The sequence below is a fragment of the Equus caballus genome, chromosome 18 (assembly GCF_041296265.1).
Source record: "Equus caballus isolate H_3958 breed thoroughbred chromosome 18, TB-T2T, whole genome shotgun sequence".
In the NCBI taxonomy this organism is placed as follows: domain Eukaryota; kingdom Metazoa; phylum Chordata; class Mammalia; order Perissodactyla; family Equidae; genus Equus; species Equus caballus.
The window spans coordinates 43,168,567-43,193,413 of record NC_091701.1 but is presented as its reverse complement, the minus strand read 5'-3'; the positions used below and the strand labels follow the sequence as shown (position 1 = coordinate 43,193,413).

Here is a 24,847-nt window from a genome sequence, read left to right as displayed (position 1 = left end):
TTCTCAACAGGAAAGTAATAGAGAGTGCACTGGAGTGAAATTACAAGACAAGAGGCCAGTCAGAGGAGGTTGGTGCGGTCATCTGAATTGGAAGAGAGGCAGGTCTGAACAAAGGTGAAGGAGTGAACGTAGAGGGATGTGGACAAATAAAAGAGGTATTAAAGCGGTCAGTGTGGGGAAAGGAGTGGGTACACATAAAAGAGACTCCTTGGTTTCTGGCTTGGACAATGTGGTGGGTGATACCTCCTTCTGAGGTGCAACATGACGAAAAAGAACCAAACGGTGTATGTGGTAGGGGATGAGCAGTGATAATGCCAGGAATTATTAATGATTAACTTACTCTTGGCTAAATTGCATTTGACAGGCCTCTGATTCATCAGACTGGGACATCCTGTTGGCTCAGAATACAGCAGAGAGATCCCAACTAAGAGATATGTGGACAAATCATCAGCATATACATCAATTTGAAAGCTTCAGGGAGTAGCTGAGATTATTTGGTTATTATCTCATTAAATCTCTACAACTCTGTGACGTAGGTTAAAAAAAGACCCACAAGCATATAATAATTGGATGACAGACCCAGGCTTGTCTGATTTTAAGATCTTCCCTCTTTTTTCTCCACGCTGCCTTCCAGGTGGTATGTTGAATGGCTGGAAAAAGCAGTTGTTTCTGTGTTCCTGGCTCCAGCATATTGCTGAGTTCACTCGAACCCAACATCGCTGTAGTTTCTGGAAATGCAAATATGAATAAAACATATCTCCCACAGTCAAAGCAGGGGAAGAGAGATAGAGAGTCAAGAGATCATTTCAATGTGATATGGTCAGGGCAGTGAAGGAGGTATGTACAGACACATTGGCACAACTTGTAAGAATCAGAGAGGGCTTCTGGCTTCAAAAAGTCTTGATATGTCAATCCTGTCAACCTCCAATCAAGTCTGTCATCAGAATAAATGGAGTTTGAGAGAGAAGAAAGAAGTGGAAAGGTGGGATCTTTGCCTGAGGAGACTTGTTTGAAGGACATATTACTGAAGGGAATACTTGGCATAGAAGAGACAGTAAAAAAGAAGAGACAGCAAGACCTAGGAGAGAAACAGAAGGAAGGGTACCTATGGGAAGGAGCCAAGAGGACTACCACGCTCTAAACATCAGACCCATAACCCAGTGCATCCATGTGGCCTCTGTGAATTCTACTCTCTTCCCCCAGCTCTCCCCAAAAATCTCTTTTTTGGTAAAGCTGAAGTAAAGCCTAATCATCTCTGAGATTTAATCTTGGGTTTTGCTGGCAAGCTTGGATCGATTAGCAATTGTAAACTTGTTTGTAAACACTGTGATCCTCGTGATGGGCCTGACTAGTTCACCATGATATTCCCAGTATACTGCCTGGCAAAGCAGAGTCTCAAGTATGAACCTTGATTAAATTAAAGCTAAATGTAAATAAGCAGTTATACTCAAAATAATTTTTAAAATTTCTAAAATATATTTTTCTAAAATATTGTATTTTACATAATGGATTTAGCATGTGGAAATTTTTTGGTCTTCCATTAGTAGAAGGCAGAGTCCTGAGTTGTCCGTTGAGGAACCTCTGATGAAGTTTTTTTCCTCAATATTCATGGCATCATCTAGTTTCTATCCAAAAGACTTTGGGTAGTCTTTGCACTGTTACTCATAACTGCATGACCTGATCTGGAATCAATCTTCCAAATAAATTCATAATTCATCTTTCAGTTTCTCCTGAAACCATTTTTAGTTTACTGTCAATATACTAATGCTAATACATTGGTGGATGTAACAGGAAGTCTTAACTATAAAGAGGCAAACATTTGTGATGACATTCTCAAGAATTAGTCATTTGGGCACTGAACCTTTTTCTGGGCCCCATCAAAGTTAACATATAAGTATTCAATAAACTCAGTAATAGTGTCTTTATATGTGTAAGACTCCTACTGAATGACTTATCTAAGTCTTTTATCACCTGTCTGCATTTCCAAGCATCTTTGAATATTATGACTGCTATAGTCAAATAGTCAAAAAATGTGGGCACATCGGGGCTGGCCCCGTGGCCGAGTGATTAAGTTCGCGTGCTCCGCTGCAGGCGGCCCAGTGTTTCGTTGGTTTGAATCCTGGGCGCGGACGTGGCACTGCTCATCAAGCCACGCTGAGGCAGCGTCCCACGTGCCACAACTAGAAGGACCCACAACGAAGAATATACAACTATGTACCAGGGGGCTTTGAGAAGAAAAAGGAAAAAAAATAAAATCTTTAAGGAAAAAAAAAATGTGGGCACATCATCTGAATACTGTGACTGATAAAGAACAAGATAAATAACGTTACAGTAACCTTTGGAGTAGTTAAAGAAAAACAGAGACCAATGAATGAGTCATTCTTGCTGCTGAAACACTGTAATGGAGAAATGAGAGAATTATTGTCTGCAGTATCTGTTTAAATGTGCAAGGTCTTCCATGGCAGCATCCCCATTCCATATTATGGAAAGAAACAATGACCACCCAAATGGAAAGACAAGAAAAGGCTATTTTTTCAGAGCTTACTATAGCAAAGGTATCATCCATCACCACTTGGCATTTGGACTCAAAGGCAGGCAGGAGAATGAATGTTTTATGGTGAAAAGGAGAGGCTTCAAGTATGCGGATTGGAGACTACTTGCCTGGGAAAACAGGAGGCAAGCTAAGCAGAAGTGGGGCATCTTACAAGATTGGATTGAGGAGAATATTAATCTTTTTCTGGTTGGTCCTGAGTTGGAAGCAAGGGTAAAAAATAGGGAAGCTGACAGTCATTGACCAAGTCCTGACCACTCTGGGCAGATTGCTGTAGAGGTTGTGAGTCAGAATCCACTTGTCGTATATGATCTGGCCATTGTCTGTTCGCATATTCAGTCTCACAGCATTAAGATTTCACAGGTTACCTTTCCCAGAGTGAACTTAGTATTTCTACCATATGCTGGAAACAGTGCTTTAAAAGGGTCATGGTACCCTGCTGATCCTGAATAATTGCCACGCTCATGTTGGAACTGTGTGTAACTATAGAGCACGCGTTATCAAGGAGAGCGATGCCCCCAAGGGAGTGGTTCTTGGGTGCAAGAATATATTAGTCTTCTTAGTATGAAGTACAGATATATATATAAGTACATATAGTACACAAACAGACATACAGTATATCTGTGGTATTAGAACTTCATGGGAGAATGGTTAGGAAAAAAAGATCTAAAATAGGTTCAGAGTGGGGAAGGGTAGAGAATAAAGACAATAAGTTTGAGAAAGATACTGTAGAGCCTGCATAAATACCTCCACCTACAATTACGCTTTTCAGCCAGGAAGCTAAATAGCATCTGACCATCCTTGCTGGATTGTGTTTGCCTTGTAGTTCCTGGCTCTTCAAACTTCTTCCCAGTTGGTTTCTTTCTGTTTGAACAACTACAACTACTGTCCTTTCTTCTCTCAAAGCACAAGGAATATCACCAGAATAAGGGTCTTTGCATAGACCCACAGCAAAGACCCCTATGTGATATCACTAAGAAGATCCAGTTTCCCAGGTAGTCATTCTTTTCCATCCTATATCTCCTTTACGAAGAGAAACTCAAGAAGCAGAAGCCAGACACCAGTCCAAAATGAAAGATAGTCAAGTTGTATTACCATGAGAGTAGTCAAGTTGTACTGCACTATCTTGCCAAGGAAAAGGAGAGTTCTAAATCAATAATCTTAAGTTGCATGTTTAATTGACTAAAATTACATTATAAGCTTTGGATTACTCTGAATAAAAAAGAAATGACTGTACACTTAAAAATGGTAAGATGGTGGGGCTGGCCCCGTGGCCAAGTGGTTAAGTTGGCGCGCTCCGCTGCAGGCGGCCCAGTGTTTCGTTGGTTCGAATCCTGGGCGCGGACATGGCACTGCTCATCAAACCACGCTGAGGCAGCGTCCCACATGCCACAACTAGAAGGATCCACAGCGAAGAATATACAACTATGTACCAGGGGGCTTTGGGGAGAAAAAGGAAAAAATAAAATCTTAAAAAAAAAAAAATGGTAAGATGGTAAATGTTACGCTATACACATTTTACCACGATTTAAAAGAAGAAATAAATGACGTAATTCTTTTTCCCTCTAATCCAATACCCAGCATGAACTTTTTTTTTCCCTTATTATTCATAAAACAGCACACAACAAAATCAGGAGGCCCTCTTACATATGATTTTCTGACTATGTGATCCACCATTCAAAAGAGAATAGGTGGTCCCACACATGGCGAATTAGCTCTCGCACTTTCATTTAGATTGGGGCCCCATGCAGTGTTCTACTGATCTCTGCTATTTCTTTCCTTAAATTATAGCGTTCACTGCCCCACCTCCATTCCACCAGTAACCCAGCCTCATAAACATACACCACCACCATCACATCTGCCACATCTTTATGGCTTGGAAAACACTAAGGAGGACATGTCATCATAGCCACAGACACTTTGTGAGAATCTGGCTCTAAGAATCTTAAGCACATTTTCTCAAAATGTCATATAATTATTTCCTAAGTCACGGGCTAATATAAGAAAATTCTTCAAATTAAAAAACCCACAGAATATCCAAAGAACATCAACAAAGGAAGAGTAAAAAGTCCTCCCCCTTTGGCTGGTGTCTGGTCTAGCAGGTAGCATAAGCCTTTATTGAGCGCTGAGTGTAAGCAGAACCTTTCATTTGGTATTACTGATAATTGGGACAAGGAAAACACCCAAGACCACAGCTGGGAAACAGTGTTTTAGAGACTTATGTGTTAACGAGTATAAATTAACATGATTTAAATTCTTTTATGACAAGCTCCACAGAGGGAGGCACCTGTCCAACTAATTTTGCAACATTGAGTTTATTGACTCTCATTCCATCTTGAGTTTTCCCCTTTCCCATCTATCCAGCATAGGCTACTGCCTCATTCTTATATCTAAAGTTCAAGTCTGACTGGGTTCCTTTCTCTAGCAAAAACTTTCAGTGACTCCATAGTACATACTGAATTTAAAACTGAAGAATGTGTCCATGACTGACCTTTATTTCCCTATATTCTCTAGAATACCTCATATTCTGGTGAAACAAAGCTAACAGATATTTCCTAAAGTTCCTCCAGCTTTCTTCTCAAGCCTTTGTGTATAGTTATTCCTTCAGCTTGAAATTTCTTCTTTCCAGAGATCTAAATTCATAGGATTAGCTAGTCAGCTATCTGTCTATGACCTGTGTACCTCCTGGTAGACATGAATTTTGTCATAAATAAGTTCTACCTTGAGCACAAGCAGAATAATATTCCAAACTATAGTTGGTAGGGAAAGCAGAAAATTGAACAGAAATAGATGGGGTTAATGCTGAAGGTAACCAGGAAGAGTCCGATTTGACCTTGACTTCAAAGGAGGTGAGATGTAAGGTTTGGCTTTGGGGCAGAAGGAAATCGTTCCCACATAGATGGGGCAGAATTCTCCTATTAGGTGGAGAGCGGTGTCCACAGAGCAAAAGAACAAATAAATATCTTTGTGCTTCCTTTATTTATCCCCCAGAGCTGAAGGCGAGAGTAAAATCTGTTCAGCTCCCTCACCACTCCTCCCACCTCTGGCATCCTCCCACTCTCTTTTTTTTCTGTATGTGAGATCTCATTTCTTCCAGACCTCTGGTTCCAGCCCCCAAGAATACAAAGAAAGATCTGATGTTATTTTTTTCTTCATTTATCATTTCATTTTTTTATTTAGTCAATCAACACTTATTGACTACTGATGTGTTCCAGATATTTTACTAGACATTGGAAAGAGAAGGATGGAAGAGAAAGGTAAAAGAATAAATGGAATGTTTCCAATCTTTATGAGGAGACAATTTGGCAAATAATACATACTACAATCATGTTGGGCAGCTTATTTGGTTATTTTTCATTTGGGCCTTCCCATTCATTCTTCCTTCTTATCTTCCCTGCCTAATGCCTTAGGAGACTGACCCCTGCAGACAGCATCCTCTATTATCCAGGCGCCTTTGCCCTCTGCCTTTAGTTGGGTTCAGCCAGTGGGAGGCATGAGCAAAATATTGAAGAGAAATAGGAGAAAGAGACCAAAGTATTTATTCCTTCTGCTTTTTATCTGCTTTGTGCTATAATCTAACATTGGCTTCATCCTTCCAGTGCAACGCTCACTCTACCTCCAACACTCAGGTTCTTAAAAGAGGCTATTACCATAAACTGCTGCAGGGACAACACGGTGATCAGAGTGTTTAACCTGCAATGGTGGTGGTTCATTTATCATGGGTACTTAAGAACGAAGTAGATGAACAGCATTCTAAACTACAGCTTGATTTAAGCAATCGGAAAAATTCTAGGTCTGGAGCAGAAATCTCATTTAAGTTGCCACAATAGAAATTCATAGCCTTTCATCAAGTTTCCAGGCTCAAACCAGTTCATAGACCCAGAATGCCTTGTTTCAAATCTTTTAGAGGAAGGAGCCTGCAATGCTGTCACAGTACATACCTTAAATCTTCTTTCAAGTCTTCCTTAGAAGGACACGTGGCATACAGCTAAGTTTGAAAATGCCCTGTGAAAAGAGATATGCCCAGCCCTCCCAAGAGTTATTAAATACTAGCTAGAGGTTTGCACTAATTTCTATAGAGTTAAAACATCACTGTGATGCAGTGGTGTATTAGTTTCCTATTGCTGCTGCAACAAATTACTACAAATCTAGTGACTTGAAACAACACAAATGTATTATCTTATAGTTCTACAGGTCAGAAGTCTGAAATGGGTCCTACTGAGCTAAAGTCAAGGTGACATCAGAGCTGTGTTCCTTCTAGAGGCTCGGGGGGGAAATTCATTTCCTTGCTTTTTCCAGCTTCTAGAGTCTGCCTGCATTTCTTGGCTCATTTATCTCCTGAGGCATGGAGAGAGATTATGGTATATAAAGGCCAAGTGGAAGGTCCTTCCCCACCCATATGATAAACTAAAAGTAATCCTGAATCCTTGGGCAAGTACAGAGATTATTATCACTATTTAAGAACTTGAAAAATGCAGGCGTGCTGGTTCCCATCCTATGCTCAATTAACTTTCTTGTTCAGTCTGTGCAAAAGTAAGATGGATTATGGAAAATAATTATGGATCAATCTCAGCTGCCGTTTCCAGTGTGGTAACTTTACTGGATCAAACAATACAGTCCTAGTATCTGGAGCTATTAACCTAAAGAACACTTTCTTAAAAAAAAACTATATAATAAGGATAATAAGAGTTTACCTTTACTTGGAAGGGTCAGGAGTGTATTTTTACCACCTTACTTCAGGGCTATGTCACCTCTCTCTCTCTCTGTCATAGTATAGTCTCCTGGGACCTTGATCATCTCGATATCCCATAGAACATCACATTAGTCCATTACATTAGTGACATTATGCTAATTGGACCTCAAGTACAGTAAGTAGCAAGTTCCTTACATGCTTTAATAAGACAAATGTGACCACAGAATAGAGGATAAATCCCATGAAAATTATGCAAAGTTTCAAGGCAGTCAGCGGTCTGGAGCACGTCAGGATATTCCCTCGAAAGTAAAAGATAAGTTGCTACACTTTGCATGCCCACCACGAAGGGGAACAATGTTTCTCAGAACTCTGTGGATTTTGGAGGCACCATATTCCACAACCAGATGTGCTTCTCCAACCCATTTGCTCAGCAGCCTCTAAAGTTGTCTGTTTTGAATGGAGCCTAGAGCAAGAGAGGGCTCCCCAGGTCTAGGCTATAGTGCAAGCTGCCCTGATACTTGCATCTTAATGACCTACTGGACACAATAGTTATCAATAGTTATTAGAAGTGTTGGTGGCAGCCAGAGGGAATGTACAAAGCCTCTGGCAAGCCCAAATAGAAGAATCACAGAGAAAATGCCTAGGGTTTGTAGAACAAAGCCATGCCCTTTTTACTAATTTTATTGGTTATCTATTGATGTATAATAAAATACCCCAAAACGTTGGGGCCCATCTTAGATGCTGGCTACAACAGTCAACGACTATTCACTGTATGAAAATCAGCCTCGCTCTTTCTACACAGCCCTGGTAGAGAATGAAAGCATTAGTTTTCTAAGGCTACCGTAACCAGGTAGCACAAACTCGGTGGCTTAAACAACAGAAATTTATTGCATCACAATTCTGGAGGCTGCAAGTCTGAAATCAGCAGGGTTGCTTCCTTCTGAGGGCTGTGAGGGAAGGATCTGTTTCAAGCTTCTCTCCTTGGCTTGTAGATGGTCATCTTCTCCCCGTGTCACATCCTCTCCTCTCTGTGTGTGTCAGTCTCTGTGTCCAAATTTCCCCTTTTTATAAGGACACCAACAATATTAGATTAGAGCCCATCTTAATGACTTCTTTTTAATCTGATGATTTCTCTAAAGATCCTAACTCCAAATAAGGACATTTTCTGAAATACTGGGAATTAGGACTCCAATGTTTCTTTTTTGGAGGGGGCACAATTCAACGCATAACACCAACTATACAACCTGAGCTACCTATAATTAACTGGCCATTACCTGATCCACCAAATGATGAAGTGGGGTATATTCAGTGGTATCCCATTATTAAGTGAAAATAGTATCTGTAAGATATAGCAGATGAGTACAAGAGGTCCAGAAGGCACAAAACAATCGCATGAGCAGAGAACTTAGACTCCATGGTGTCTTCTCCCACTGCTTCAATGTCTTTCCCTCAACACACACCTATAGCTTCATGGGGAGTTCCCTATAACCAGATAACAAAGGAGGGAAAAGAGTCAGCCTTATGCAAAGTAAGCTGGTACCAGTTATAAGTGGATTGCTGCTGCATCACGGCCCTATTCAGGAATGCCCAGAAATACAGTAGAAAGAGAAATCTTCATAACAGACAAAACTTTGAGTAGTACATCTGTTTTTCCATTTTGCATAGAAAGAGAGATGGCCTGATATAAAATCTATACTGACTCATGGATGGCAGCTAATGTGTTGGCCAGCTGGCTCTTTAGGGACTTGGAAAAAACAAGATTGAAAGACTGGTGACAAAGAGGTCAGGGTAGGAGAGATTTGGGAAAGTATCTCTTAAAGTAGGCAAAGTGTGAAGATAATTGTGTCTCATGGAATGCCCTCCAGAGAACAAGATGATCTATCCCATTTCATCATCATATGACATATCCTACGTCAGTGAACCTCCCCCCAGCTTCCCCAGGGCCTGCAGAATGTACAGTGCCACGGTGCAGGCCTGGAGGTTAAGCATGGGCCCAAGTGCATAGATTTCCCTCTCCAAGGCTGATGTCACTTGTGGCTTCCCTCCTTCATTGCCGAGTGTACAACCTGGTGAGAGCAGAGGCCAACACTGAGCCCCCAGTATGGCACCATTCCCTGTAGTTCTTGCTGGATGTCCTCTCTTCACAGCTCCAGCGCACAGACTCCAGTAACACTATTGACTCACCTTCCCCAGCAGTTGGAAGAGGGAGAGGGGGATGAATTTGAGAGACACTTGTAAAGGTAGAGTTGAGAGGAAACGCTGGCTAAGTAAATGGAGGAGAGTGAGGAAAAACAATCTAAGATGACTGAAGTTTTCAGTTTTTGTGAATGGTGAATAGAGACACTTTTAATGAAGACAGAGATGATCAGAGAAGGGTAGGTGAGGCAAGGCTGATGGAGGAGATGAAGTTTGAGTCTCTGGAGGTGGGTGTGGGTGAGCATATGTATGTATCATAAGCAATTGATGGTCAAAAGAGAAAAAGATCCCTGAATTCAGAAGCAAAGTCTGGACTGGAGATAAAGGATGGAAATTTGAATTTACTCATAATCATGCATTAACACCCCGTAGGACTTTGCATTTTTAATCTTTTACCTCTAACTATGGACAGAGGCTTTGCTTTTCAGCTGCAGTGAGCAAGCTGAAGAGGCCTTGTAGGAGGTAGGAGTACTTAGTGAGGAAGTAAGCTTAGAGGGCCCCTAAACGCAAATGTTTCCCTGTGTATTTTACACTGAAAGTGTCGAGTGCACAGACCTCATCTGTCTTGTCCCACTTCTGGATCCCCAGCATCTAGAAGGGAATCTGGTACACTGTTGCCACTCCAGTATCTATGGAATGGGTAGAATAAACGGGAGGATGTGGGGATGAAGGAATGAACGAACAAACCTACAGGACATAATGAGGAACTGGGGGAAGAAGAAGCCACACTTGACCTTTATCTCTTCTCCAAATCCTCTTTGCAAGACTGAAAGACGAGGGGCCACATGGAGTAGTGGTTAAGAGCATGGACTCTGAATTCAGGGTCCAGGACTTCCTAGCTTCTGACTTGGCCAAGTGACTTAAGCTCTCTGTACCTAGGCTTCCTTCCTGTAAAATAAACACAATAAATGCTTAGAGCAACACCTGGGGAAAAGTTCCACATTAGTGTTAGTGTTGTTATTTTTGCCATCTTGAGAAGGTAAACCTACAAAACACGTCAGAAATTCCCTGCGGACGGTGAGTCCAGATACTCCGCCCCTAAATGCCACTCATAAGTGAACAATCACCTTTTCTCTCTCTTTGCCTTCCAGACACCCCACTTTCCCCCAACATACCTTTCACTGGCAAGAGGCCGAGGCCTGGGTTCAAGCTCCAGCTGCCAGCAGTGAGCTGTGTGAGTTTGCAGAGCCCCACGCCCACTCTGGTCTCAGCTGCCTGTCCGCGCTAAGTTGCAGGAGCTGAGAGGGAAAGTCCCTTTCAGCTAGGACAGACACGGCCCCCGCGTCGGCTGCCTCGGGTCTCCGCGTGGGATGCCGGGCAACGGCTCACCCAGCTCGTCCTCTCGCAACCCCACCCCGCGCGTCCCCGGGGCCCCGCGCCCCGCGCGCCCCGCACAGCAGGGAGGAGGCGCCTCTCGGGCGCCCCCCGGCCGGGATGCCAGTGCCCAGTGCCCCGCGCCTTCTCCCGCGCCGCTCGCGCCCCTTCATCCGAGCGGGCTGGGCGCTCACTAATGTTTAACTCGGGCCGCAACTCGGGAGCGCCGAGTGACTCGGCGCCCGCAGCAGCCGAGCTGGCCGCGCGTCCCGGCGCCGCGCCTGCCTTCTGCCTGCGCTCCGGCCCGCGCGCTCAGTGCCGCCGAGACGCCGACCATGAAGGTGAGTGAGCGGCGCGCCTCCCGCCCTCCCAGCCCCAGGGGCGAGCGGTAGGTGCTGCTTCTCCAAACCCTCCTTAAATTGCCCCAAAAGCTCGCAGAACAGGACCAGGGACTCCCATTAGGCGGAGGCTCTAGGGCCACCCTCTGACAGGTGAAAGGACGTCCCAGAGCTCTCAGCTCTCGGCCCCGCGGGGTTTCTGCTAGAAACCCAGTCGCCGAGCTTTGGAGGACCCCTAGAGCCACCCAAAAAAACGCACGCCCGAGCCCTCACTTGGCTTTTGACCTGCAGGCGTAGAGCAGCAAACACTACTGCGCTCAGAAGCCACAAGTTCAAGGGCAAACCGCTCCTGCAACCTCCGACTGGCGCGCTCAAACCCTCCCAGCCCACTGTGCCCCTCTTCCAATGCGTGCCCATTGGCAAATCCTGCTACCTCAAGTGCAACCCAGGCCCCGACCCTCTTACCCAGACTGGGGCCAGACGGCTTGTTCTAACTGAACATGATCTGACCGGCTTGCAGACAGTGTGGAAGGTGCTCCTGGGACTGCTGGGGACTGCTGTGCTGGTCACCGTCATCACCGTGCCCGTGGTTCTGCTGAGCAAAGGCAGTAAGTTTGAAACTTTTGAAAAAGATAAGACAGTTGGAGACCGGGGTCAGGTTCTGTCTTAGCACCCTGAGGACAACTGGAGCTGCTGCTGGGGGCTTGGACCAGCGCACCAGGTTGTGGCTGAGGCTTCCCAGGCGTTGTCGCTGCTTCGAGTGTAGCAGCTGGATTCACTTTACCAGGTCTCTAGAGGTTAGGCTGCGAGCCTTGCAGCAGCCACTTTTTATGTAAAACATACATGATTCCTGAAATTAGGGGAAAGTCTTAGGATTTCTTTTTATTAAACTTAAATTGAATACGTATTAAATTCAAATTAAATTTTTAAAAAACGTTTGCGGTTATGATCTTCAGAGGAAAAGAGACAGTGTTTAAAGATCCCACACAGCAGTAAAGATGGCTTAAGGGGAGGGAAAATATAAGAAAGAAAGCCCCAAAGTACAGTTTTGAGGACCCAGTGGTTTTCCTTCAGGGGTGATGAAAATTCATCAATTTGAGAGTTGGGATGCAGGGAAATAACTATTTAGAAGTAAGTATTGCAGAGCTAAATCATCGCATTAATGTTCAGAGGGAGGTGGGATCAGTGATGTTTTGTGGATTCTTTCATAGAAAACCCCCTTCATTTCTTTTACCTTGCCTAACTTCCACTTTAGCCCAAGCTCTGAATATAAAACATTCACATTATGGGATAAACACTACTGGAGGCAAGCAAGTGAGAATAACTAGTCTGGGTCTCCTCTGGCCCGACTTTCTTTTTAAATATTTACTTTCATTTCAGTATTACACACTCTGGCAGCCTACTGAAGCATTGTCTCTGGATGGTCTAGCCAACCAGGAAATGCGTAGACAGTGCTTACGTACTGAGGGGTCTTATCCAGATTTCAAGGTGACAGTTTGGGATTCGTTTGTAGAGCTCTCAAAAACCACATTTGCCTCGCCGTTTCAGGGCCAGGGCAAAGATGCCAAAGGTTAAATAACTGAGTGGGCTGACTTATTGATAATGACTTCTGGTTACTTAAGAAAGTAATGGTTACCATCATTTTGGACTATTAAATGGCAGGCATCAGTCCACTTACATTTGACTCTTTCTGGTGAACTGTTAAAATGTAACTGTTTTCATAAAGTGATATTTTGTATATTTAAACAACCACACACACAAAGCCTTGTTGTGGGAAAAGGATGGGTCATCCATACAATCAGAATTCACATGGCTTACATTATGTTCCAGGCACTGTGCTAGTTGCTGCAAATACAAAGATTAAATTTTATAAATATAAAGGTCCTTGACCTCAAGAAGTTTATAGTTTAGTGGGAAACAGATATACAAATGAACCAAAGTAACCTGGATAGCCCGTTTATCTCTAGAACATCACGGAGGCACCACAGCATCCCTGGAAGGATGGATAAAACTGTACTTATTGGAACTTTAGTTAAGGAAAATTGGAAGGAACACTGAACTTTGATAAGCCACTTGAGATGGACAGCGACATGGCCAGGAGCCTGGGTCATGCAACTGCCTTCCCTGGGGTTTGGTCAAGTTAACTACAGGGATTTTCTTTTACTGGGTGGAGCACACAGACTGGGGAGGGCCTGTCTTGACATTTCCCTTAAATAGCACTTAGTGTCTTCTCCAAATGAAATTTGAACAGATATTTCAAGAAAGTCCGCTTGGTGGGGACTTCCTAAGAGATTCTCACATCTCCATCTAACTATGGTTACAATTCAATGAGGTAATTTAGACAGGCTTGAGTAAACCTCCCTGGGGGTTAGAAGGATCACTTCTGGGAAAGTAGGGGAAGATTTCTCACAGAAATCTTGTAGATGATGGAGCATACTGGAGAATTTGGAGCACGCCTGCACAGTTGGGCATGACAGTGGAAGAGGGAGTTGAAGTGGCAAGGCTGGAAGGGAAGCCAGGGAAGTGTCCCAGAAGATTGATGGTGCAGAGCAGGATTTGGAGGCTATAGAGCAACTCAAATGTGAACCATTAGACTTTGGTAATTGGAAATGTAGGAAGTAAGGGGGAGGGTGGCTAAGGATGCCTATGGGGCAACTGGGTGGAGATGTGGTTTCATTGTGTGCTTTATTTACACTTACCACTAAGTTATTTCCTTCTCATATTTCTTAATTGACATGTGTGTATATTTGAGGAGAAAAGAGAAATCATCTTGTGTCAACTCCTCCCTTATCATAAGAGACAGAGATGAAAGTTCAAGAATGCAACATTTTCACTATATCAGCAATACCTTTCTTGGGCTGTGCCACAATAAAGAACAGCATTCTTACAAAGGATACAGAGTCATCACCCAAGAAATATACTCTAGATTGTCAGTCTAGGTTTAAAGTCAAACAAATACTGGGAAGGAAGAGAGGAAGGGAGGTGGGAGAGAGGAAATATAAATGGAAAGGAAAGGAAGGAAGAAAAGAAAAGAAAAGAAAGATTTTGATAGAAAAACAAAAGAAAGTCCTAGATTAAGTGGAAAGCGAAGAAATAAACAGTCAAAAGAAAGGAGGAGCAAATGAGCAAACCCAAGTTCATCTCCTGAGAAGTTGGTTTAAGACAAGGTCAAGTGTTTCCATATGGAACTCTGACTTTAGCAGGACTAGACCCACCCAGAGCTGGGGGAGAGAGAGAGAGACACTTAATACTATTGTCGTATTTTTTTTTAGAATAAAAACTCCTTGAGGTCAGGAGATAATTCATTTCATCAAGCAAAATTAAAAGTTCACCTCCTTCTATATATATAATAAAGGATTGTATTTTGTTTTAAATCCCTCAAATATCCTATTATAGAAGGATATTGCATATTTAAACATTCAGTTTCCCAAAGAATCAGCAGTAAAATATATAAAAATATTTTATTCTTAGTGGAATTATAGAAATCCTCATGGCTCAGTGGTAATAAAACCTCCTCGCTCAGTATTTGTGTGACTTTTATCTCCTTCTTTACATTATATCGTAGGCTGAGTTTTTGAAATATTTGGCAAATAATTTTATTATTGAGTTCTGTTATTTGTCAATGGTTTTATTATTGAGTTTTGTTAGTTGCCAAATAGTTTTATTATTGAGTTTTATTTTGGGATAGAAACGTATCTGTTGTTTTTTTGTTCTTTTCAATGCTTTAGCAGTAAATTTTCTCAATACCTTCTTTCAGCGCATAGGAAATTTGACTGCTCACCCATTTTTGAGTAATAAAAGAAAACCCAAATGTGAAGAAGACAGGAATAATCAGAGAAAGAAAAGATAACATCTGTGAAGTTTGCCTGAGGAAATCCAGGATCTATTCCAGATTTAAAAGCACAGAAATGAGCCTGAATGAAAGCTTTGTATATTTCTGAGGACAATTTCTAAACAGTGTGCTCTGTAAAGGCTCGAGTTGACTCCAGCTAGCTCAGTTAACTATTATCAACCTTTGTCAAGGTCTCGTGAGGTCACTGGGTTGGTCTTTTTCAGGCCAGCTATTTTGGTTTTTGGTTCCCTGGGCATAGCATATGCCTTAAATTTCCCTCTCTTAGACATTTTGCCTCTCATCACCAAAGAGATCAGAGAGAAAAAGAGAAGACTGTTTGCCCAATTGATAATTAGAGAAAGACAATGTAAAGGGACTGACTAGAGCCAGATAGGTATCCTTGAAATGTTACAACTTAACAAAATGCTGATGCCTACTGAGAATGTGACTATAACATGCAGGACCACCCTGCTTGTGGAAGAGAAGATACACAAGGATGCAATAATAGCCAACATGTATTCCCTCTGTGCCAGGTATTGGGCTAAGGACTTTCAGTATATTTCTCATTTGATCCTTACACAACTCTTTGAGACACATACTATTATCATCTCCATTTTTACAGTTTACAGAAACTTTGAGAGGATGTTTTAGTTATTTATTACTGCGCAATGAATTACCCCAAAACTTAAAACAATAAGCATTTGTTATCTCATGGTTTCTGTGGGTTAGGAATTTGGCAGCGGCTTAACTGTGTGGTTCTGGCTCAAGGTCTCATGAGGTTGCAGTCAAGATGTCATCTGAAAGCTTAACTGGGGCTGGGAGATCCACTTCCAAGCTCTCTCACATGGCTCTTGGCTAGAGGCCTCAATTCCCCAACATATGGGCTTTTCCATAGAATGCCATGGCCACTGGCTTCCCTTAGAATGAAGGATCCAAGAGAGCAACTAAGTAGGAAGCCACAGTACCTTTTATGCCCTAGCCTCAGAAGTGATGTGCCATTACTTCTCCTGTATTCTGTTGGTCACAGAAACCAATCCAGATACAGTGTGAGAGAGTACTACAAAACGGCATGAATACTAGGGGTGAAGGTCGTTAGGGGTCATTTTGGAGGCTGGCTACCAAAGAAGATAAGGAACTTGATTTAAGTTCCACAGAGTTAGGATTCACACTCCAGCAGTGTGATGCTAGAGCTGGTGCTCTTAAACGCTAAATAATCCTGTAAGCTTGTTGTAATCAAGTGTAAAATTAATGTGCCCCTCATGAAAAGATGCTGAACATCACTAATCATCAGGGAAATGTAAATCAAAACCACAATGAGATATCACCTCACACATATCAAAATGGCTATTACCAAAAAGACAAGAAATAACAAGTGCTGGCAAGGATGTGGAGAAAAGGGAAACCTTGTATACTATTGGTGAGAATGTAAACTGGCACAACCACTATGGAAAACAGCCTGGAGTTGCTCCAAAAGTTAAAAATAGAACTACCATACAATCCAGCAATTCCACTTCTGGCTACTTATCCAAAGAAAGCAAAAACATTAATTCAAAAAGATATATGCACCACTATGTTAATTACAGCATTATTTACAGAAGGCAAGATATGGAAGCAACCTAACTGTCCATTGATAGATGAGAAAATGTGATATACATACATAATAAACTATTCCTCAGCCATAAAAAAGAATGAAATCTTTCCATTTGCAACAACATGAATGGACCTAGAGGATATTATGCTAAGTGAAATTAGTCAGACAGAGAAAGACAAGTATGCAAGATTTCACTTATATGTGGCATCTAAAAAACAAAACGAGTGAAAAAACAAAACAAAACAGAAATAGACTCACAGATACAGAGAGCAATCAGGTAGTTGTGGGGTAGGGCAGAGGGAGATGGATGAAGTAGCTGAAGGGGATTAAGAGGTACAAACTTCCAATCATAAAATAAATAAGTCACAAGGCTGTAAAGTACAGCATAGGGAATATAGTCAATAACATTGTACTTGCTTTGTATGGTGGCAGATGGTAACTAGACATGTCATGGTGATCATTTCATAATGTATAAAAATATTGAATCATTATGTTATATACCTGAAACTAATATAATATTGTATGTCAATTATACTTCAACTGAAAAAAAATTAATGTGGTCCTATTAGTGTAAATGTTACAACTCCCATTTTTATACCTGTGTTAAAATTTTTATGGCTGCTGATCCCTGAAGGCTAAATGTTCTGAGGAAAAGCACCCGCCGTTGATGCCCCCGTTCCTATAGAGAGCCATAGATATGCAACAACTTCCAGCCCAGGGTTGACGTCTCCCACTTTAACTGGTCTTATTAGGTAGTTTTAGTAGTAGTAGGTCCAGATTTACTACTCGCACTGAATGACACTTGCTTTGTTGCCAATGCACATTGTATTATTTCACTTGAACTTCATGGAATAATCCATGTCACAAAAAGATATGAATATCTTGACTTTCTACACTGCAGAAACTGCGGCATAGAAGTTTAGGGCTCTGTGAATAAGTACTAAGACTTGAGAATCCAAATTTTTGACTTCTAGCCTTCCTGAGTCTGCTGGTTCCCATAAATGACTGTTTTAAAGAAATGCTTTGTTGGGTGATTTTATAAGTTAATGATTAATCATTGCTTTATGACCTTTCATTGTTGTAAATCAGTATCTTGTGAATATTTTTACCTTTAGTCCTCACAGCTCCATTATGACCTCTGAAAGAGGGTGTGTCTCTCTATCTGAGAGTAAACTGAAACCACAAAGTTAGAACTTCTGAATTAGCTGTTTTATTTTTGCCAAGTACTGTATTTTCAGTTTTATATCATACCTCAAAATTGTTACTTCCTAGGAGATTTTTTAAAACTTGATAAACCATTTGCTCTAATTAACTATACACATGAATGTGTACTTTCTTCATTATTTGGTTCACTGGGGAAGCAAGTAGACTCATGGGCTTAGGTCACGTATTTCAGCATCTCAGGTGCAAGAAGCAGAGGTAGTTTAAGGCAGAGTCAAAGCCAGCAGGGACTTTGCTCCTGGCACCCTCAGGGCCATGGTGGCTCAGGATGTATAAAAGAGGAAGAGGGAGCAGGAGGGGTGAGTTTCAAGTGGGTACTACCACCCACTTCCTCCCTGATTTCACACCAGGTGCCCCAAAACTGGCTGGGTGGCCCCTGTAGCCTTAACACCATCTCTGTGGGCCTGAGACCTCCTTGTTTTGCTCAGTTGTTTTAAAGCCTGACCTGCTCAAGCTCAGGTCTGTGAGTTTCGTGGATGTCTCCTATTTCCTTGTCATTTTCTTTTGTTCTTTTGTTCCAGGCAGGAAACTCTTTTAGTATGAAATGTAAAACCTCTTCAGGGCTAAGACACAATATTTGTTAACTCACCAACATGTAATGAATGCTTACTGCTCGTGAGGTGTTATTGCAGGTACAGGGGATGTGGCCTAAACAGTAGAGATGAGGACCTACTCCCAATGATCTTTACAATCCATGGGACAAGCAGGTGGCAGGCAAGCATGTGAGTGATTTCAGACAGTAATACCTGCTAGGACAACTATAAAGTGTGATAGAGAGGATGGAGGGACACAGAAAGGAGTTTCTCTTTATTCAAAGCATGAATGTGGCATATCTTATTTCAGTCTCTAAAATGTGTCTCTGACTCCTGTGTAGATAACAATGGGGGTGGGAGACATTTGTCCAGGTGAGAGATGATAGCAGATTAGACAGAGTGGTAGTATTGGAGATGTGAAAAAACACCAGGATGTGTTTTGGAGGTAGGACAGTGTATGGGAATGTGAAGAGTGTGGTAAGGAGCAGAAATAAGGATGACTCCTTGAACAGCTGGCTGGACAGTCGACACGGAGAATTTTCTCTTGCCCTCATGGCTGTATCCTCCCACAAGAGCTAATCTGCAGTGGTTCCTCTGACCTAACTCCCTCGTCATACTGGATCTGCTTCAGGGATCAGGAGGCAGGGCCTTCAACATGATGCACCCAACACACATTTGTCAACAGAAGGTAATCCTCCAATTCAGCAAATATTTACTGAGCATTTTCTACATGTCAGGCACTTTGTTGGTCACTAGACATTTAAAGGTGATAGACATGGCCCTTGTCCTCTAATAATTCACAATATTAAAGGAAATGTAAACATTAAGCGTAATAAAAAGAGCTAAGTATCCTTCTAGTAAATTATCAAAGTGCTGCAAAAGCACTAATGAGCAAATGATAAATGCTGCCCCAGGAAGTCTGTACAGAAACCAACCAAGCATAAAGGGTTAATAATTAATGGGCCTGAATACAGTCCTTTCAATCCTGGAGCCACCAGACAGGCTCCCAGGCATGTAATTCACTTACCTATTTAGTCCTCAACAATTTAGAGCCCCCAGATTCTGTATGAGGATTGTATCAGATAGAATGTTTCTGGCGGCAAATAACAGAATACCTGACCAAAATTTGTTTAAACTAAGGCAGTTCGAGAGTTTGTTAATGCAGTGGTCCAGCAACATCCTCAAGGACCCAGCGTCTTTCCATCTTTCAGCTCTGCCATTCTCAGACTGTGGGCTTTTGTTCTCAAGCTGGTGCTCTCAGGGTCAAGCACGGCTGCTGCAGCAACACATCATTTGCTCGCACAGCTATTTCACAAGACAGAAGAGGATGCTGATCCTCATTTATAGCCTGTTCTATCAGGGTGGAAAATCGTTTCCAGAAGTCCCTTGGCCCAAGGCAGACTTTCCCTCATGTCTCATTGGCCAGATTTGTGTCGCTTGTCCTTTCTAAACTAATCACTGGCAAGAGGAATGAAGTACAAAGCTTGGACTAGATTAGTCAGGACTCATCTTTCAGGGACAAGGAGGAAACTCCTTCCTTAGCACATGGAAGGGGAAGGGTAGTTACCTGAGCTGAATTGGGAATTCTAAAAGAAAGAAGTGGGGGGTGGTCTACATAGGCATAGCATATATTTTATTATTCCTTTCTTTCCATCACTTTGGAAAGATTTCATTTCTAACAAATGAGACTAGATGTCAAGCTAGCTCTGATCTCCAAAGAATCTGACCATAGAACCCTCTGCTTCTCCTCTTCTCACTTCCTTTCCTAACCTCCTGAGTTTATTGCAAAGCAGAGTGTTTTGATGCTGCCTTTTTATCCTGAAGGCATTTTGAGCCAAGAACTTACTTTCTCTTGGCATCCAAAGTGATTGAGAATAGGGACGAATTGAATTTGCAATATTTAAGATACAAATCTGAGACAATAGAGTGGGTCAGAAACTTCTGAGGGGAATTACTCTCAATTTTCTCATAAAAAGCACTTATAAAGTGTCATATTTTATCCAATTCATAATGGAAAAACATGACAGAAACAGTCAACATAAAATAAAAAGTTTAAAATACATGGTAAAAATTAGACCTGCAAAAGTTGACCCAGGAAAGTAGGATTTGAAATAATTAATGGCCATAAAAACAAAACAAACCAAACAAAAACAAACAAAATAACCTCACAATGTCTAGAAGCTATCATCTGTTTAATTTGACATGGACCAAAAAGAATCTCATTGATGACTCAGGTCTTTGTTGTTAAATCTCCAGGCGAAAAATTTAAGCTTCATGGTAATGACTTCATTAAGATGAAAATGGTTTAACTGCTCTGAAAAGAAAATCCAGAACCCAACATCAAGTGACCCCTCCATACTGCCTGACTATCCCCAGTGCACCCCACCTGCTCACTCGCCCGCTCTCGTGATGAACTCTGTCACTGTCACGGGTCTTCTCTCCCCACACCTCCAGTACCCACTCCTCAGCTCATTCTCAGCTGATGACCTTGCTTCCTATTTTATTAAAAGAATGGAAGCCATCAGAAGAGAACCTCCTCAATTGCCACCAGCCGGTCTGCGTCTGCACACTCACCTGCATCTTCCCCTCCCAGGGTGAGGGATGAACTCTGCCAGCACCTGCCCAAGGTCAGGCCCTCCTTTATGCACTGACCCCATCCCCTTTGGCTTAATCAGAGATGGCTCCAGCTGTTTTCCCTGGCCACTGAATCGTCATTCCCCTGCCTCCATATAGACGTGCTCTAATCTCTCACATCCTTAAAAAAAAACAGAGAGAGAAAAATTCTCTCCGGAACCCACATCCCTGCCAATCTCCTAGTCCCTTTCTCTGCTCTCTTTACTACAAAACTCCTCAAAGAGTTTTTTATTATCACTGTCTGCAGTTCCTCTCCCTGCTCCCTCTTAAACCCACTGGAATAAGGCTTATCCTCACCCTGCTTGTGAAAGGGTTCTGTTCTCGTCGAGGTCCCTTAACCTCTGTATTGTGAGGTCCAGAGCTCAGTTCTCCCTCTGAGTCTCACGTGCCCTGTCAGTTGATCATCCTTTTCCACCTCCCTCTGGGTTTCTACTTTCTCCTAGTTTTCCTGCTACTTCACTGCATGCTCCCATCCTTTCTCCTGAGGTTCCTCCTCGTGTCTGACTTCTAACCTTGGATTACTCCAGGGTTCCATCCTGGAACCCCATCCCTCTTTCCACTAGGTCATCTCATCCACTCCCGTGGCCTTAAACACCATCTATAACCTGACATCGCCCAAATTCTTATCTTCAGACCAGACCTCTTTCCTGAACTCTGTGTACATATAAGCAACTACTTAGTGGACATCTCCATTTGGATGCTATTGGCATCTCAAAGAAACATCTCCCAAAATTCTATATCCCCCTAAACTGATTACTTCCATAGTACATCGTGTCTCAGCAAACAGCAGTTCCATTTTTCCAGTTACTGAGGCCAAAATCCATTCAGTACTCAACTCCATTCTCATTCACATTCAACATCAATTGGTCAGCAAATCCTATCATTTCTACCTTTGTGTTCTCTCAGAATTTGACCATATCTCACTACCTTCGCCACTAGCAGCACCCTGGTCCAAGACACCACCTCTCATCTGAATTATTGCAAAAATCTCCCTGTTTCTCTTCTTGCCTCCCTATAGTGTATTCTCAACACAACAGGCAAGGTGATTGTGGTAGGTAAGCAGAATTCTAAAATGACTCCCCAAATTTCCTTCCCGCACCCTGTACTAACCTCCACTTCATCTCTGAGACTGTGAATATGCTAGATTTTATTCTGGTGATTAGGTTATGTTATATGACACAGTCAACTTTAAAAAAGGGAGATTACCTGAATGGGGCTGACCTAATCACATGTGGCCTTTAAAAGCAGAGTTTTTCTAGCTACTCACAGAAGGGGTAATTAGAGATCTGAGGTACAAAAAGGATTTGACATGCCACAGCTGATGTGGAAGATAGAAGGAACCATGTGGCAAGGAATGTGGGCAGTCTCTAGGAGGGGAGTGCAGCCCCTGGCTGGCAGCCAGCAGGGAAACAGGGCCGTCAGTCCTACAACCACGCAGAGCTGAATCCTGCCAACAACCTGCATGAACCTGGAAGCAGCTTTTCCCCCAGAGCCTCCAGATGAGAACTCAGCCCAGCCAACACCTTGATTTCAGCCCTGTGACCCTGAGCAGAGAGCAGCCATACCAGGCTGGATTTCTGACCTACAGAACTCTCTGCTGATATGCTGGTGTTGTATCACTATGTTTGTGGTCATTTGTTACGCAGCAATAGAAAACTAATACAGTGATCATTTTTAGACATGTCAGTTTACAACCTTTTATGCTCAGAACCGTTCAATGGCTCCCGATCTCTCTCAGAATAAACACCAGGGCCCTCACAATGGCTTACAGGGCCCCTGTGATCTGAGCCCCACCTCTTCTCTGAGCTCCTCTCCTACTCTCTCCCTCTTGCGCACTCATCCTGCCTCAGAGGTTTGTACTTGCTGATCTTTTTACTGGGATTCCTCTTCCCTGTCTTCCCTGGGCTATCTGTTGCTCACCCCCTCACCTCCTTCAGGTCTCTGCTAAAATGCCACCTTATCTGAGGGACCTTCCCTTACCATAATACTGAATACAGCAGCATCCCCAAATCTGATACTCCTTTTCTCCTTCCCTGCTTTATTTTCTCAGTGGCACTTACCACCTAAAATAAGGCATTATTTACTTAGTATTTGTTCCTATGTCTCCTCAATTAGAATGTAAGCTTCACGAGGGCAGGAGTTTTTCATGTTCTGTTCACTCATATCTCTAGTGCCCAGAGCATCGAGGAATACAGTGAGTGTTGTATTAGGTGACTAGGGCTGCTGTGACCAATTACACAAATTGGGTGGCTTAAAACAACAGGAATTTGGGGCTGGATCCATGGTCTAGTGGGTAAGTTTGGCATGCCCTGCTTCAGAACCTTGGGTTAGGTTCCCAGGCACAGACCTATACCACTTGTCGGCGGCCATGCTGTGGCAGCAACCCACATACAAAATAGAGGAAGACTGGCACAGATGTTGGCACTGGGTGAATCTTCCACAGGAAAAAAAAAAAAAAAAAACAGAAATTTTTTCTCTCACACTTATGGAGGTTGGAAGTCCAAAATCAAGTTGTCATCAGGGTTGTGCTCCCTCTGAAGGTGCCAGGGAAGAATCCTTTCTTGCCTCTCTCCTAGTTCCTGGGTTACTGGCAATCCTTAGTGTTCCTTGACTTATAGGTCTATCACTCTAATTTCTGCTTCCATCTTCATTAGGCCTTTTTCCCTCTGTGTCTCCACATGGTCCTCACCATCTTCCAAGTCAGCAAAAGCATGTCTTCATGTGGCCTTCTTATAAGGACACCCGTCACAGGTTTTAGAGTCCACCCTAATCCAGTATGACCTCATTTTAACTTAACTAATTACATTTGAAAAGACTTTATTTCCAAATCAGGTTACATTCTGAGGTTCCAGGTAGACATGATTTTGGGGGAAATACTCTTTAACCCAGCATAGCCTGATAAATATTTGGTGAGTTAAAAGAATTATCTCAGAGTTCATGCAAAAAAAAAAATTTTATGAACATTTCTTAATGTTGCTTTAATTCTGATTAAAATTCAGTTTTTTTTTTTTTTGAGGAAGATTAGCCCTGAGCTAACATCTGCTGCCAATCCTCCTCTTTTTGCTGAGGAAGATAGGCCTTGAGCTAACATCTCTGCCCATCTTCCTCTACTTTATATGTGGGACACCTGCCACAGCATGCTTGACGAGCAGGGCATAGGTTCGCACCTGAGATCCGAACCGGCGAACCCTGGGCTGCTGAAGCAGAATGTGCGATCTTAACTGCTGTGCCACTGGGCCAGCCCCCTGATTAAAATTCTTTTTTTCCCTGCTTTCTTTTTTTTTTCCTCCCCAAACCCCCCCGGTACATAGTTGTATATTTTAGTTGTGGGTCCTTCTAGTTGTGGCATGTGAGACCGCCTCCTCACCATGGCCTGATGAGTGGTGCCATGTCCACGCCCAGGGTCCAAACCAGCCAAACCCTGGGCCACTGAAGTGGAGTGCATGAACTTAACCACTAGGCCACAGGGCCGGCCCCTAAAATTCTTATATTCATAAACATAGGATCAAGCCATCCAGTACGAGATCTTGTGTACCCACTATTTGTAGAGTATGGTACTAGCTACTGTTTGATAAAGATAAAATAAATTCATCCTTTCAGCTTACTTATAGTCTAACTAAGATGAGACTGTTCAGATTAAATAATTAAATGATGATAAAAAATTGCTTAATTAATTGACAAAATGTATAGCATAGAAAGTAAATGTTAAAGACGATGAGGAGGGAGAAATGAATGTGGTGTAGGTAAGTAAGAGAGAGATCAAGACGCAAGAGGAGGGACAGTGAGGAAATAAAGGGGACAGATGTGGGTTGTTTAGTTGAGACATTTGTTAATAAATACAGAAAGAGAAATAAGGAAATGGCTGAGGAGGCAGCAGAGTCAGGTAAATATTTTTTAAGATGGGTGCACCCTGTGCGTGCTTAGGGACAGGGTGGAAGTAAGCA

At 42.5% G+C, this 24,847-nt stretch overlaps 1 protein-coding gene across 1 annotated transcript in view; it reads left to right on the top strand.

Annotated features, from left to right (window-relative positions):
• Nucleotides 1–10,694: 10,694 nt before the first annotated feature.
• Nucleotides 10,695–24,847, top strand: part of DPP4 (dipeptidyl peptidase 4) — an 86,805-nt gene continuing 72,652 nt past the window's right edge. Inside the window, exon 1 of the mRNA XM_023623018.2 lies at nt 10,695–11,095. Coding sequence (XP_023478786.1) covers nt 10,951–11,095 — 145 coding nt within the window. The 5' untranslated portion in view covers nt 10,695–10,950. The remainder of the gene's footprint in view (nt 11,096–24,847) is intronic.